The 11,995-nt window shown below is 39.4% G+C and overlaps 1 protein-coding gene across 3 annotated transcripts; it reads right to left on the bottom strand.

Annotated features, from left to right (window-relative positions):
* Positions 1 to 2,051: 2,051 nt before the first annotated feature.
* LOC113011702 (potassium channel subfamily K member 5-like) lies at positions 2,052 to 11,601 on the bottom strand. Of its 3 annotated transcripts, XM_026151375.2 has the most exons (7): positions 11,534 to 11,601; positions 9,360 to 9,433; positions 9,090 to 9,200; positions 7,507 to 7,621; positions 4,782 to 4,948; positions 4,516 to 4,684; positions 2,052 to 2,895 (listed from the first exon to the last, which is right to left on the bottom strand). In XM_026151375.2, the coding sequence occupies exons 3-7, from the start codon at positions 9,180 to 9,182 to the stop codon at positions 2,633 to 2,635; spliced, it is 807 nt and encodes a 268-aa protein (XP_026007160.1). In that variant the 5' UTR covers positions 9,183 to 9,200; positions 9,360 to 9,433; positions 11,534 to 11,601; the 3' UTR covers positions 2,052 to 2,632. The 3 variants fall into 3 exon arrangements, with proteins under 3 accessions (XP_026007160.1, XP_026007159.1, XP_080150079.1); XM_026151374.2 differs by having other exon boundaries at positions 9,090 to 9,433; positions 11,534 to 11,582; XM_080293953.1 differs by lacking the exon at positions 11,534 to 11,601 and having other exon boundaries at positions 9,360 to 10,826.
* Positions 11,602 to 11,995: the final 394 nt, after the last annotated feature.

The raw sequence follows: 11,995 nt of genomic DNA, 5'->3' as shown, positions 1-11,995 counted from the left end.
ACCCTAGCTGACAGATGAATTGCAAACTACTTGTAAATCAAGTAGTTTGTGGGCATCTGATTTTGTTCTTATTCTGCTAGTAACATCACTGAGATGTGTATAATTCCTAAAAAAAAATAATCCCAAAAACACTGTTTGAAATTTTCACTACAGTGACCAGGTGACACACGAACGTGAACCACACCAAGATAACAGGAAGAAGAGTAGATCGTGTCTTCATCTGTGTAACTAGGCAACACAGAACCCCTGAGACTTTTCTCCATTTTATCTGAGCTCATGCTGGATTTTGTGTTTTTCCTTACATGAATAAATGCAATTACAACATAAACCTGACCATAAAGTGATACCATCTGATAATAACATTACATAACAACTGGTTCTCAGATGCGAACATATGTGGGCTGAATTTCAAAAGGCACCAGGACCAGCAATGGAAAGAAAGAAGTAGGACTGGGGACAAAAACTCACTCTGGAAATGAACTTAAACTAATCTCAACTGTATGATAAACACTAAAAATAAAAACTGATGATCTAACATGAAGCTGTCATAACTCTGGCTCCAAGTTTGGGGCCCAACTATTTTTGATTTTTCCTTGCAGAAAAAAAAAAACATCACTGCCTCCTCTCCCTCTGGGGGTTTTCTCACTTTCCCTCAGATATTTATCCTTTTTCCATCACCTCCATCCTTCACCTTTAATGCCAACACTTTTCCACGCATTCAGTTTTCCTCTCCACCATCTGTCTTTCTCATTGTCTCCTCCTCAGTGCTGACTTTGTATGTGAACATTAGGATACTGACCGATACTGTATGCTGTGCTATGGCAGCATAGAAAGCATGAAAGGAAGTGAGGAAACCAATGTGTTTTGGTTTGTTTGCCTTTAATTTGACAGTAATTTCCCTCCGCACTTTGTATTTGTTGCTTTGCTTCTGTTTTTAACAGCCAGTTTGTACACTATTGGTACAGCGGCGCCACCTAGTGGACATAGACATAGATGTGACTTGCACCCATACTCATGTTTCGTCTTTCTAATCACTTTTATTTCCATTTAAAATGAAGTGAAGACAAGATGTGAAGGAGAATTTATGAAGAAGTTCAGAGAATCTGACAGTACTTTCAGAAATTTCCTAAATTATACTGACATATGTCCGCTGTGGTGAAGCTACAATACCCTGAAGATAGACTAAAAAACCTTACCGTGCTGTTTCATGCAGGTCCTACAAACATTTCATAATTAAGGTTGCAACTTTACAGAAAAAGGAATAATTTTTCTGAATAGCTGCTCATGTTGTCCATTCATGTTCCTAATGGAAAGGTTATCCAAAGCAACTCCTGCTTTCACAAAGGACTCCTGTTAGTGAAGTCTAAAGTTACTCATGTCTGTAACTAATGCAAACTAAATCATGGTGACCCTTAATTTTACTCTGATTAGCAATCTTAATTTACAGAATTGAATAAAGTAAATCAGTTTTATTCACCTATGGAATGGATTAATCTGTCCAGCTTTAATTATCCCTACTGATATTTCAGGGTAAATTAAACTCAGTGAGGAAACTTCCTAAGACTGACTATCTGAACCTTGCCCAGATCCCAAGAGGTAGACTGAAATGTGACATATCTAAAACTAAATTCATGCAATGAACCATGCCCGTTGCAGGTTTTGCATTTAACAGTAAGGAAGATTATATTTTATTTAAATGCAACTTTCCCATCTCTCTCCCTCAGTAAATAAACACATTAAGGATCTAAAGAAGCTAAAGCTTTTTGTTACATTGTTCTGTTTGTATTTTTATATTGCCTTTGACCATCCAGGCAGCTGTTAAAACCGATGGTAACTCTTACTTCCTCTTAATTCCACAGTATAGAAATTGACTGCAGCTGCAAAAAACTAACAAACAAACAAAAAGGATTTTATTGTAATTAACAGCATCGATCACTTGTCTGAATGCATTATGAGGCGGTTGTTGGAGGGACTTCTGTTCTAAGAGTAGAATAACTGTGAACCTCAGCAGTTAGAGCAGTCTGGCAGACAATAAGGAAAAGCAGAGCAGGTCCCTTTTAATAAATATTTTTAATTTGGTTTGGAAGTGTTAAAACAATACTTAAGACAAAAACTTTTTACACCTTGACAAATGAAATAAATTTTCCTTCTCTTGCTCTTCTGTAAGGCCAGTTAATTTACTTCACTGTATTTTATAACCTAGGAAATTCCACCACCTCTTAAAATATGCTGAATAATAATAATCCCCAGGCCTCTGTGGGCCACGGAGTCCCTATACCATACAAAGTAGATCATTTTAAAAGACTGTGGCTTTGACTACAGCCAAGCTGGTGCCACGGAGTCGGTAAATGACTTGTGGTCAGCTAATTAAGTATAGGAAACAGGCTGACTGTCCTGTCTACTAGACCACAGACGGACAGAAGTGCTGAGTCCTTCTCTAAACTTTAATCTAAAGGGTTTTAGATTAACAAGAGGCACTTAAACAGTGCGTGAATGCTGCTGTCACATAAACCTGACTCATCAAAAATGAGCCAATAGTTTAGTGGCAGTTACGGAGAAAATGTCTAAAACTGACAAACAATAACTCAGGCACGTATCAAATCACCACAAACAGATGTAGGTAACTCTATAACTAGGTGGACTCAGTAACTGGAGGCTGGGTGATCTCGTCTTCCTCCTCCATCTGTGTCTCTGGGTTTTTATCAGCTGTACCGTCTGCCTCATCCCCCTGTTGATTATCATTCTTTTTGAACTGCTTTTTAAAGTAGTTGTTGAGCCGCTCCAGGATTTCGATTGAGTGGTTGATAACCAGCGCCAGCCAGGCCATGCCAAAGAAGATCCACGAGGCTATGAGGAAGCTGTACCAATCTGGGTAATATTTGTCTGGATTGCTATCTGGAAAGAAGAAAGGATTTGGGGATTTTACAAGATAAAATTCAGTTTGAGTCGAGTATACAAAACAGATGTGATCAGAATGCGATCATTTCTAAAACGTGGCTTATACTTTTTCAAGGTTTTCTCACTGTGCACCACTGAACCACTTTTCCTAAATCACTTCTTAGAAGTCCTCTTCTAACTTCCTCCTAAACGATGTCCCTGGATTCCAGAGAAGAGAATCAACTTGCATAGATGCAAATTTGATAAGCAGGGTGAAAGGTGAGCAAAGCGTGCTCAAGTTTCTAAACGTAAAATGGGACCCAGAGCTTTCACCTATCAGACTCTTCTCCTGTGTATTAAGTTTGGATCCAGAAACTCTACTCAGCTTTAATATTAAACTCAGATTTTTTTTCTCAATAAACCTTACAGTTAGAGCCCTAAACCATCCGTCAACTATTCTTTTATAGGCTCAGACTGATGCATGACTTAATGTGATTCACAGAGTTCTTCTTCTCTCACTTGTTTTCATTTCCAATGTGTTTATACACTACTAGGGCATGCCAGTACATTTCTGTTGTTTCTCTTCCCGTTAAAAGGGAAAATTTAGAGTATTCAAGTTGGCTTTATAGTGATAGTTTTTAAAAGCATTAGCTAACTCCTTAGCAAATGATAGTTGAAGTGGTCAGTTGCAATATTGATCCTGGCCCATAATTATTATGTTGATATAGGAACAACACCAACACTGGGATGTTGATGTGTCTCATATCCCCGTGTTGATGTTGTCCCACATCATCCTAATAGTATTTGGGTTACAGTTCACTATTAATACATATACTATATGTATTATCTGTCATCCACTTTGTATTGGTAATTTCTTAGAGTGACTGATTTAGCCAATGAATGAGTTCGAGACTTCCTGTTCTGGACAGCGAATGCAGATGACATTTTTTTAGAACTGGAAAGTATAAAGATACTTTACTGGTTATCCATTCCATTTTTATCTGTGCACAAACAAAGCCTGCTCAAACAGGCTCAAACAGATTAGTCAGTAAAACACGGACTGCAAACAGGAACCCAGAAGCTCCAAGTACCAAAGATCTGGTTCCTTGCCAACAAGAATTCTGAATATACAAGTACAGAATTAATGAAATGATATCTGTGAATGTTGATAAAAATTATGGAGTAACAGTTTTGTTACAATTATAGGCGGATGTTAGAGACCCAGTGTTGATCAGCAGTGCTGAATGATTTTAAAGTCAGGCCACTCTGACTCTAAAGTTAATATTTACCCTCTGCACACGTTTGCCTATGATTTTACCATCAATGTCAATGTGTTAAAATAGGACCGGAAGAGGCCAAGAGGTGCATACAAATTTCACACTAAATATGAGACCTTAAATTGCGAAATCAGGTATGACTTTCCATTTCTACAGGCAATTCTATCTTGCAGAAACCGAGCAAATGCTGACAAGTCTTACGTAGGACTGCTATTTAAGCTCCCTTAGTCTGCCTGGAGCTGCTGCTCAAGTGCAAGCTGTTTTAGTACTCATCTACACCACAGCACTTCTTTTTTCATGCTGTTTCTTGACTCGATTGGTGTCACATCTGTTCTAAACAAAAAACACAATTCTGCTTTACCTGCCACAAAATCTCCAAAGCCGATGGTGCTGAGGCTGATGAAGCAGTAGTAGATGGCCTCTGCATGTGTCCAGTCCTCTTGCTGCTTGAACACAATCATGGGCATGATGAAGAAAAGAACCACTCCGCAGATGTAACATACAAAGTGGATGAAAAAGCGGGTACATGTCTGCAGCAAGACATGGGAAAGAGAAGCAGTGTTAGTCATCCTCTACAGAATAATCGCTCCTTTTCAAAAGGTTTATCTAAAATCAGGACATCCTTACTTTTCGACTAGTCTTTTTCTCGAAGAAGTCTGAGATGTTCCTCTCTATGGCTAGGATGTACTTGCCCACTCTGTTGAGAACCACAATGTTGAGTGGTATACCGAAGAGCGCAAAGAACACGCAGAAGATCTGGCCACCTGTAGTGCTGGGACATATGTTCCCATAACCTGAAAAACTTTAAACTGTTACTGTGGTGGAAGGAGAATGGTACTATGGAGGGGTGTACTGCATTGTTTAAAGCAAACCTTTAAAGTTATAGTGTTCAAAATATCACAATTAGATGTCTGTAGATCGCAGTCATATCGCAAGTGCAGGGGGCTACTGTACCTCATAAAGGCATGTTTCTACTGCTATCTTTGTTAAAAAAAAACAACAACATTTTTTGTGCACACTATATTTGAACATATTTAAATAACACTTACACAAACTAATACAGTCAAATATTTTAAATATTTTTTTGGTATTTTAGGTTTCATTGGTAGTGAGTGCACTCAGATAACAAAGTGACTCTAGACCAGATCTGCCCGGGAGTTTTCTCTAAGTTGTCGGGCCACTTTTTACCTCAGCTGTCAATGCCGGGTGAGATGCTCAACTAGTTACACGATAAGAGGCTATAAAACTTTGCAAAAGGAGTCCAAAATGAGTCAGTAAAGTTAACGTCTGCCCAATGAAAGCGATACTAAAATGGTAAATAAATGGCCTGTATTTGTATAGCGCTTTACTAGTCCATAGGACCCCAAAGCGCTTTACACATTCAGTCATCCACCCATTCACACACACATTCACACACTGGTGATGGCAAGCTACATTGTAGCCACAGCCGCCCTGGGGCGCACTGACAGAGGTGAGGCTGCCGGACACTGGCGCCACCGCGCCCTCTGACCACCACCAGTAGGCAACGGGTGAAGTGTCTTGCCCAAGGACACAACGACCGAGACTGTCTGAGCCGGGGTTCGAACCAGCAACCTTCCGATTACAAGACAAGCTGCCAACTCTCCACGATCGACAACTTTTCTGTTGTTAAGTACAGCTGTTAGCTGCAGTGAAGCCGTCTTTGACATAGATCTTACATTGTTGTACTCTGACACTTCATGAATAAACTCTCATACAATGTGACAATGTAATCGATCTGTTTCTCAGAGAGAAAGTGCCTATAATATTAGCAGGAATAACATTAGCTTGCAACCAGTTGTTGTTATTGTTTAGTGGGCTTCTTGTCAGCTGTCTGGAAATCGGACAGTCACATGCTAAATCTGCTGACAATAAGTAACAGCGAGAATTTCAAGAATGAATGCGCACATGTAAGCAGGCTGTCATGTATTAGAGCCATGGCTTTAGTTCAGGAGATCAGGCTTGAGGTGAGGAGGTAGAGGATGACATTTTACCAAGATATTGGTAGCACTGTCCCTTTCCTTCACATTTTTGCTTCTTTGGTGAAGAGGACCCCTTCACTTTTCTTTATTTTTACTACTTTCTACACTGTAGATACATACTGAAGACATCAACTATATGAAGCAAGATGGAATTATGTATTATGACAAAAGTGATAAAAACTGATAGAAAGATTATATAAAAACTCATATGGCAGGAACCAATAAGCTAAGTAAAGAGGAACCACCGTCCATTATTACTTTAAGAACTGCAGTTGCAAAAACCATAAGCGCTACGATGAAACTGGCTCACATGAGGTTAGCCCCAGGAAAGGAAGACCAAGAGCCACTTCTGAGGATAAATTCATCTGAGTCACCAGCCTCAGAAATCACAAGTTAACAGCACCTCAGATCAGAGCCCAGATAAATGCCACATAGAGTTCCAGTAGCAGACACATCTCTACATCAACTGTTCAGAGACTGTGCAAAACAGGCCTGTATGGTCAAATAGCTGCAAACAAACCACTATTAAGGAAAAGTAAAGAGCAGAAGAGATTTGTCTGGGCCAAGAAACACAAGGAACGGACATAGACCAGTGGACATCTGTGCTTTGGTCTGATGAGTCCAAATTTGAGATATTTGGTTCCACCCGCCGTGTCTTTGTGCGACACAGAAAAGGTGAAGCATGGAGGAGGAGGGGGTGATGGTGTGGGGGTGGTTTGCTGGTAACACTGTTGGGGATTTATTCAAAATAAAAGGCACACTGAACCAGCATGGCTACCACAGCATCCTGGAGCAACATGCCATCCGATATGGTTTGCGTTTAGTTGGACCATCACTCATATTTAAACAGGACAATGACCCCAAAACATCTCTGGGCTGTTTAAGGGCTATTTGACTAAGAAGGAGAGAGATGGAGTGCTGCACCAGATGGCCTGGCTTCCACAGTCACCTGACCTAAACCCAATTGAGATGGTTTGGGATGACATTAACTGCAGAGTGAAGGCAAAAGGGCCAAGAAGTTCTCAGCATCTCTGGAAACTCTTTCAAGGCTGTTGGAAAAGCATTTAAGGTGACTACCTCATGAAACTCATTGAGAGAATGCCAAGAGTGAGCAAAGCAGTAACCAAAGTAAACGGCAACCATTTTGAAGAATCTAAAATATCAAACATGTTTTGAATCTTTTCATACTTTTTTGTTTACTATATAATTCCATATGTGTTCATTCATAGTTTTTAGCCTTCAGTGAGAATCTACAATGGAGATAGTCATGAAAATAAAGGAAAAACATTTAACATTTAAATGAGAATGGGAAGAAAATATATATATGGTTGTTCCCTTCCCTCATAGCTGACCTATAGTTGTGACCACAGTGGCAGCAAACACAGCTGAGCTGGTGAATTTCCAGAAGCCGTCTGCCGTGTAGTTTCTTTTCAAACTCAGGCCCACCTTTGATGTGTCTTTAACAACCTGAAAAACAAATTAACAATAATAGAAGTAATAACTATAATAAAAATAATAATGCCCACATTTTTATCTTGGTTTTCACTAGTTCTTGACCTGACAGGAACATTTCCCATAAGATCTTATGAGTCACAATTACGTAACTGCTTTGCATACTGGTCCACCTTGTTAAAGAGGTATTGAAACACAATGACCTTGCTATCAGACAGAAAGCAGCAGAAGGTAAATCAATAAGAATATAAGTTAAAATTAAGATAAAGTAAAAAAAAAAAAAGATATGAAATGCAATATATATATGTATATATGGCAAGAATGGAATAAAAACATTAGCAACTAAAAACAATCAACAAACCAACTTTACAAGCTGTCTGCATTTGCTTTGACACAATGCAAATCAAAGCAGCTTACATCAACAGGCAGAAGGTTTCAGCCATTTATTACATTGTGATTACCATTTCTACTCTTACATGCAGTATAATATTCATTTTTGAGGACAACTTTCTACCTTTAAATTAAGTTTATGAGTTTCATGGGGAATTGAGTATAGAATGTAAAGCTTCATAAATGAAGTCTGGTCAAATTCACAGGCAAAGCAAGTGCAGCTGGGAATGTCTGAAGGAGCTGCTATTTGCATGTAAGCTTGTTTTCCTTGTCACATGAAAACATGTTTATAACTCAGGCTCATTTTCACCTGTTTTGACCCATTACTGTTGCCAGTCACTTAAATAATTTACTGAAGGTATAAAAGACTGAGCACATAAACATCCTGCACATCTATTTTGAATGTACTTTTTCGAATTACCCTCTTCAAAATGTAGGTAATTCAACTTTCACCACCAGGGGGCAGCGTTTTACCAATGTGTGCTCAGTTTGATGGTACAAACGTTTTAATAGCTCTAATAATATTTTATCATACCTATACAATTTTCCTTACCCATGACAGCAATTGTAAAACATTGCAATTAACTATAGATAACAATGACTTTTATCCATACAGGAGTAAAATAAAAATCAAACAAACAAGCAAACATGAACAAAATATAATTATTACGTATAGTTACAGTGTATTGATTAGTGTAAAATTACCACAAATTACCGTCAAATTATTGTAACAAAAAACATAAAAATGTGTTGAAGTAAATTAACAAATTTATGGTAGGAAACATTTTCAAAGTTCACAAACAACATATATCAATATATACTAAGCCAGTTTAAGCATATATTTAGATCTAATCACTGAATAGTTCCAAAAAGCAAACTGTAATAAATTAGTTCCTTCTGTCAATGTATTCAATGTTCCACAATGGTGGACTGTCGCCATAAAGGAATATAAAAATGCAAAATCATTATGGTTGTGGTTAAGATGTAAATACAGTGGTAGAGAAAGCTGCAGAAAAGGTCTATCAAAACGCGCAATCATAAATTGCAGATATGTATAGAAAGTTTGTTTCATTTCCACATTTTTGTTTCTCACCTGAGCTACGGCCTCCAGGCCAGCTTGGTTGAGACATGGGTATGTGCTAAGGAGCCTTTCTTTTTTTTCAAGCAAGTAGCTGACGTCCTTCATTCCGAGGTCTCCCTCCAACTTCCAGAAAACCACCCCACCGATCAGCACATATGCCACATAAACAAAGCCGAGCACAAGAATGGAGGGGATCTGCATCAGACTTAACTTTTCCTTTACTCCCATCTTGGCAAATGTCTCAACCTATGCAGCCGGGGACAGACACTGCTCAGGCTTTACCTGCTTTTGGCTTCTCGTGCTGCATTGCAGGCAAATGAACCTCCACCTGTGCTACTGTTTCAATCACACCAGGCCTGCCATGCAAATCCAGAAGGACAAAATAAGAAAAGGCACATGACAAAATCTTAATCTTAGCATTTCAGACCAAGTATGTAGAATTTGCTGATTCATTCTTTTTACCTTAATATTACAGAGAATGGCACAAATGGTAAATGGCCTGCATTTGTATAGCGCTTTACTCAGTCTCTAAGGACCCCAAAGCGCTTTACACTACATTCAGTCATTCACAAATATGATAGTTCAAGGTTGTGTGCTTGTATGGCTGTATTTCAACATGTATTTAATAAAACTACGGCAATTTTACGATTGGGGGGGGGGATTTCAACACCATGCTTTTATTAGAATACATCAAATTTAGCAAAGATACAATAATGGATTTATTTAAATCGACTTAAGCTCTCACAGTGCATTAAAAATACTTTAAAAATTGGACATTGAATTCTGCTTTTCCCCCTGAAAAGTGAAGACGTCATAAAACTGACAAAACTGCAGTTCCTTTAATGGCCTCTTGAAGCTGTCTTCAATCCCCATAGACTCCCATGCTAAATTCTCAGTTCACTTCAATTCAGTTTTATTTATACAGTGCCGCATCACAACAACAAACACCTCAAGGCACTTCAGATTGTAAGGTAGACCCTACAATACAGAGAAAACCCCAACAATCATTTGGCCCCCTATGAGCAAGCACATTGGCAAATGTGGGGAGGAAAATCTCCCTTTTTAACAGGAAGAAACCTCAGTCAGAACCAGACTCAGGGAGGGGCGGCCATTGGCCGTGACTGGTTGGCGTGAGAGTAGGAAGACTGGATAAAAGACATGCTGTGGAAGAGAGCCAGAGATTAATAACAAGTATAATTCAAGGCAGGCAGGTCTGTTAACACATAGTGAGAAAAGTGGCTAAAGAAGAAATACTCAATGCATCATGGAAACCCCCCAGCAGCCTACGCCTATTGCAGCATAACCAAGGGAGGATTCAGGGTCAGCACCTAACTATATGCTTTAGCAAAAAGGAAAGTTTAAACTTTAAGTAACTTTAACTAAAAGTAGAGATAGTGTCTGTCTCCTGAATCCAAACTGGAAGCTGGTTCCATAGAAGAGGGGCCTGAAAACTGAAGGCTCTGCCTCCCATTCTACTTTTTATTACTCTAGGAACAACAGGTAAGCCTGCAGTACAAGAGCTAAATGCTCTAGTGGGGTGATATACTATAAGGTAATTAAGTTAAGATGGGGCCTCTATGTTTAAGACCTTTATGTGAGGAGCAGGACTTTGGATTCAGTCCTACTTATTTCTTTAATATGTGCATTGAAGGACATATCCTGGTCAAAAATGACTCAAAGGTTCCTCACAGTGATACTGGAGGCCAAGGTAATGCCATCCAGTGTAAGCATCTGGTTAGATACCATATTTCTAAGATTTTCAGGGCCAACTAGTTTAACTAATTGGTGTGTGCTCTCTGGCTTCATGGATAGATAAAGTTGGGTGTCATCTGCAAAGCAGTGAAAACGAGAGTTTGATCCCCGGCACGTGTGGTGCGGAGTGAAAAACCCGGTTAGACACATAGACACCAACAGGTTGGTGGTGTACCAGGGGTTTCTGTTTAAGACTACGCTTCCTCCTTGCCGTCAGTCAGCCATCCTGCTTCCCCGGCTGCTCGGACAGTCTGTCGGGGGTCAGCTAGCGGGGCCTACGCTACCTCCTGCCTTAACGGCTACAGGGGCCTGGCTAGCTACGAGTTTTTCAACGGTGCGAAGCCGAGTCTCCAATTCAGTGAACCTGGCCTCCAGAGCTGCAGATAGGCTACATTTATTACAAGTATCGAGGCCGATGATTAACTAAACATCTGACACAATGAGCAGAAGAACAGACAGGTGAAGAGGCCATGCCGCTAACGAGTCGGCTACGAGCTAAGGTAAGCTAGCGAAACCCTAAAGACCAGTGAGTGAATATTGTCAACATTATTTTGCGAGTGAATACACAGAGTGTGCTGCTAATTAAGCACGTGGAAATTACACCGTGAAATAAGAAGTTATCTGTATCTGTTATCTGTAAGTTTTTTAATTAAATTGCTACACAAAAATACAACTATGTGCTGAAACAGGAAGTGATACTCTACCGTAGAGAGTGACCAAGTGACAGTGCCACCGTGCGTGGAGGGGTGATCATAGCTTATTTCTACGATCGATTCGATTCAGATTCACAAGGTCCCGGTTCAATTCCATTTGAATCGGGGAAATTTTGCCCCAGACAGTCAGAAATATTATAATTCTGATCATTTATCAGGACATATCCATATTTTTATATCTATAAAAAGAAAGCTGACGCTTGCGAGACTTTATCAAAGGTGAATGCATCACATCAGATGTCTTTGTGTCAAAGTAACTGAGCATAAAACACAGAAAAACATGGAGATTTTCCTGGCCTGGCTTTTTTATAGCAGATAACCACCTTAAAATTTTCTGCAGTAACATTACCTGATGCTGCTGAAGTGAAGCAGAGCAAAGTTACAGAGGTTTAATTAGAGACACAACTAATCATTTTGCAATTTCATGTAATTTTAAAAAGTTTGCATTTCTTC

This window comes from Astatotilapia calliptera, chromosome 19, assembly GCF_964374335.1.
Source record: "Astatotilapia calliptera chromosome 19, fAstCal68.1, whole genome shotgun sequence".
In the NCBI taxonomy this organism is placed as follows: Eukaryota; Metazoa; Chordata; class Actinopteri; order Cichliformes; family Cichlidae; genus Astatotilapia; species Astatotilapia calliptera.
This window is presented reverse-complemented; position numbering and strand designations above follow the sequence as displayed.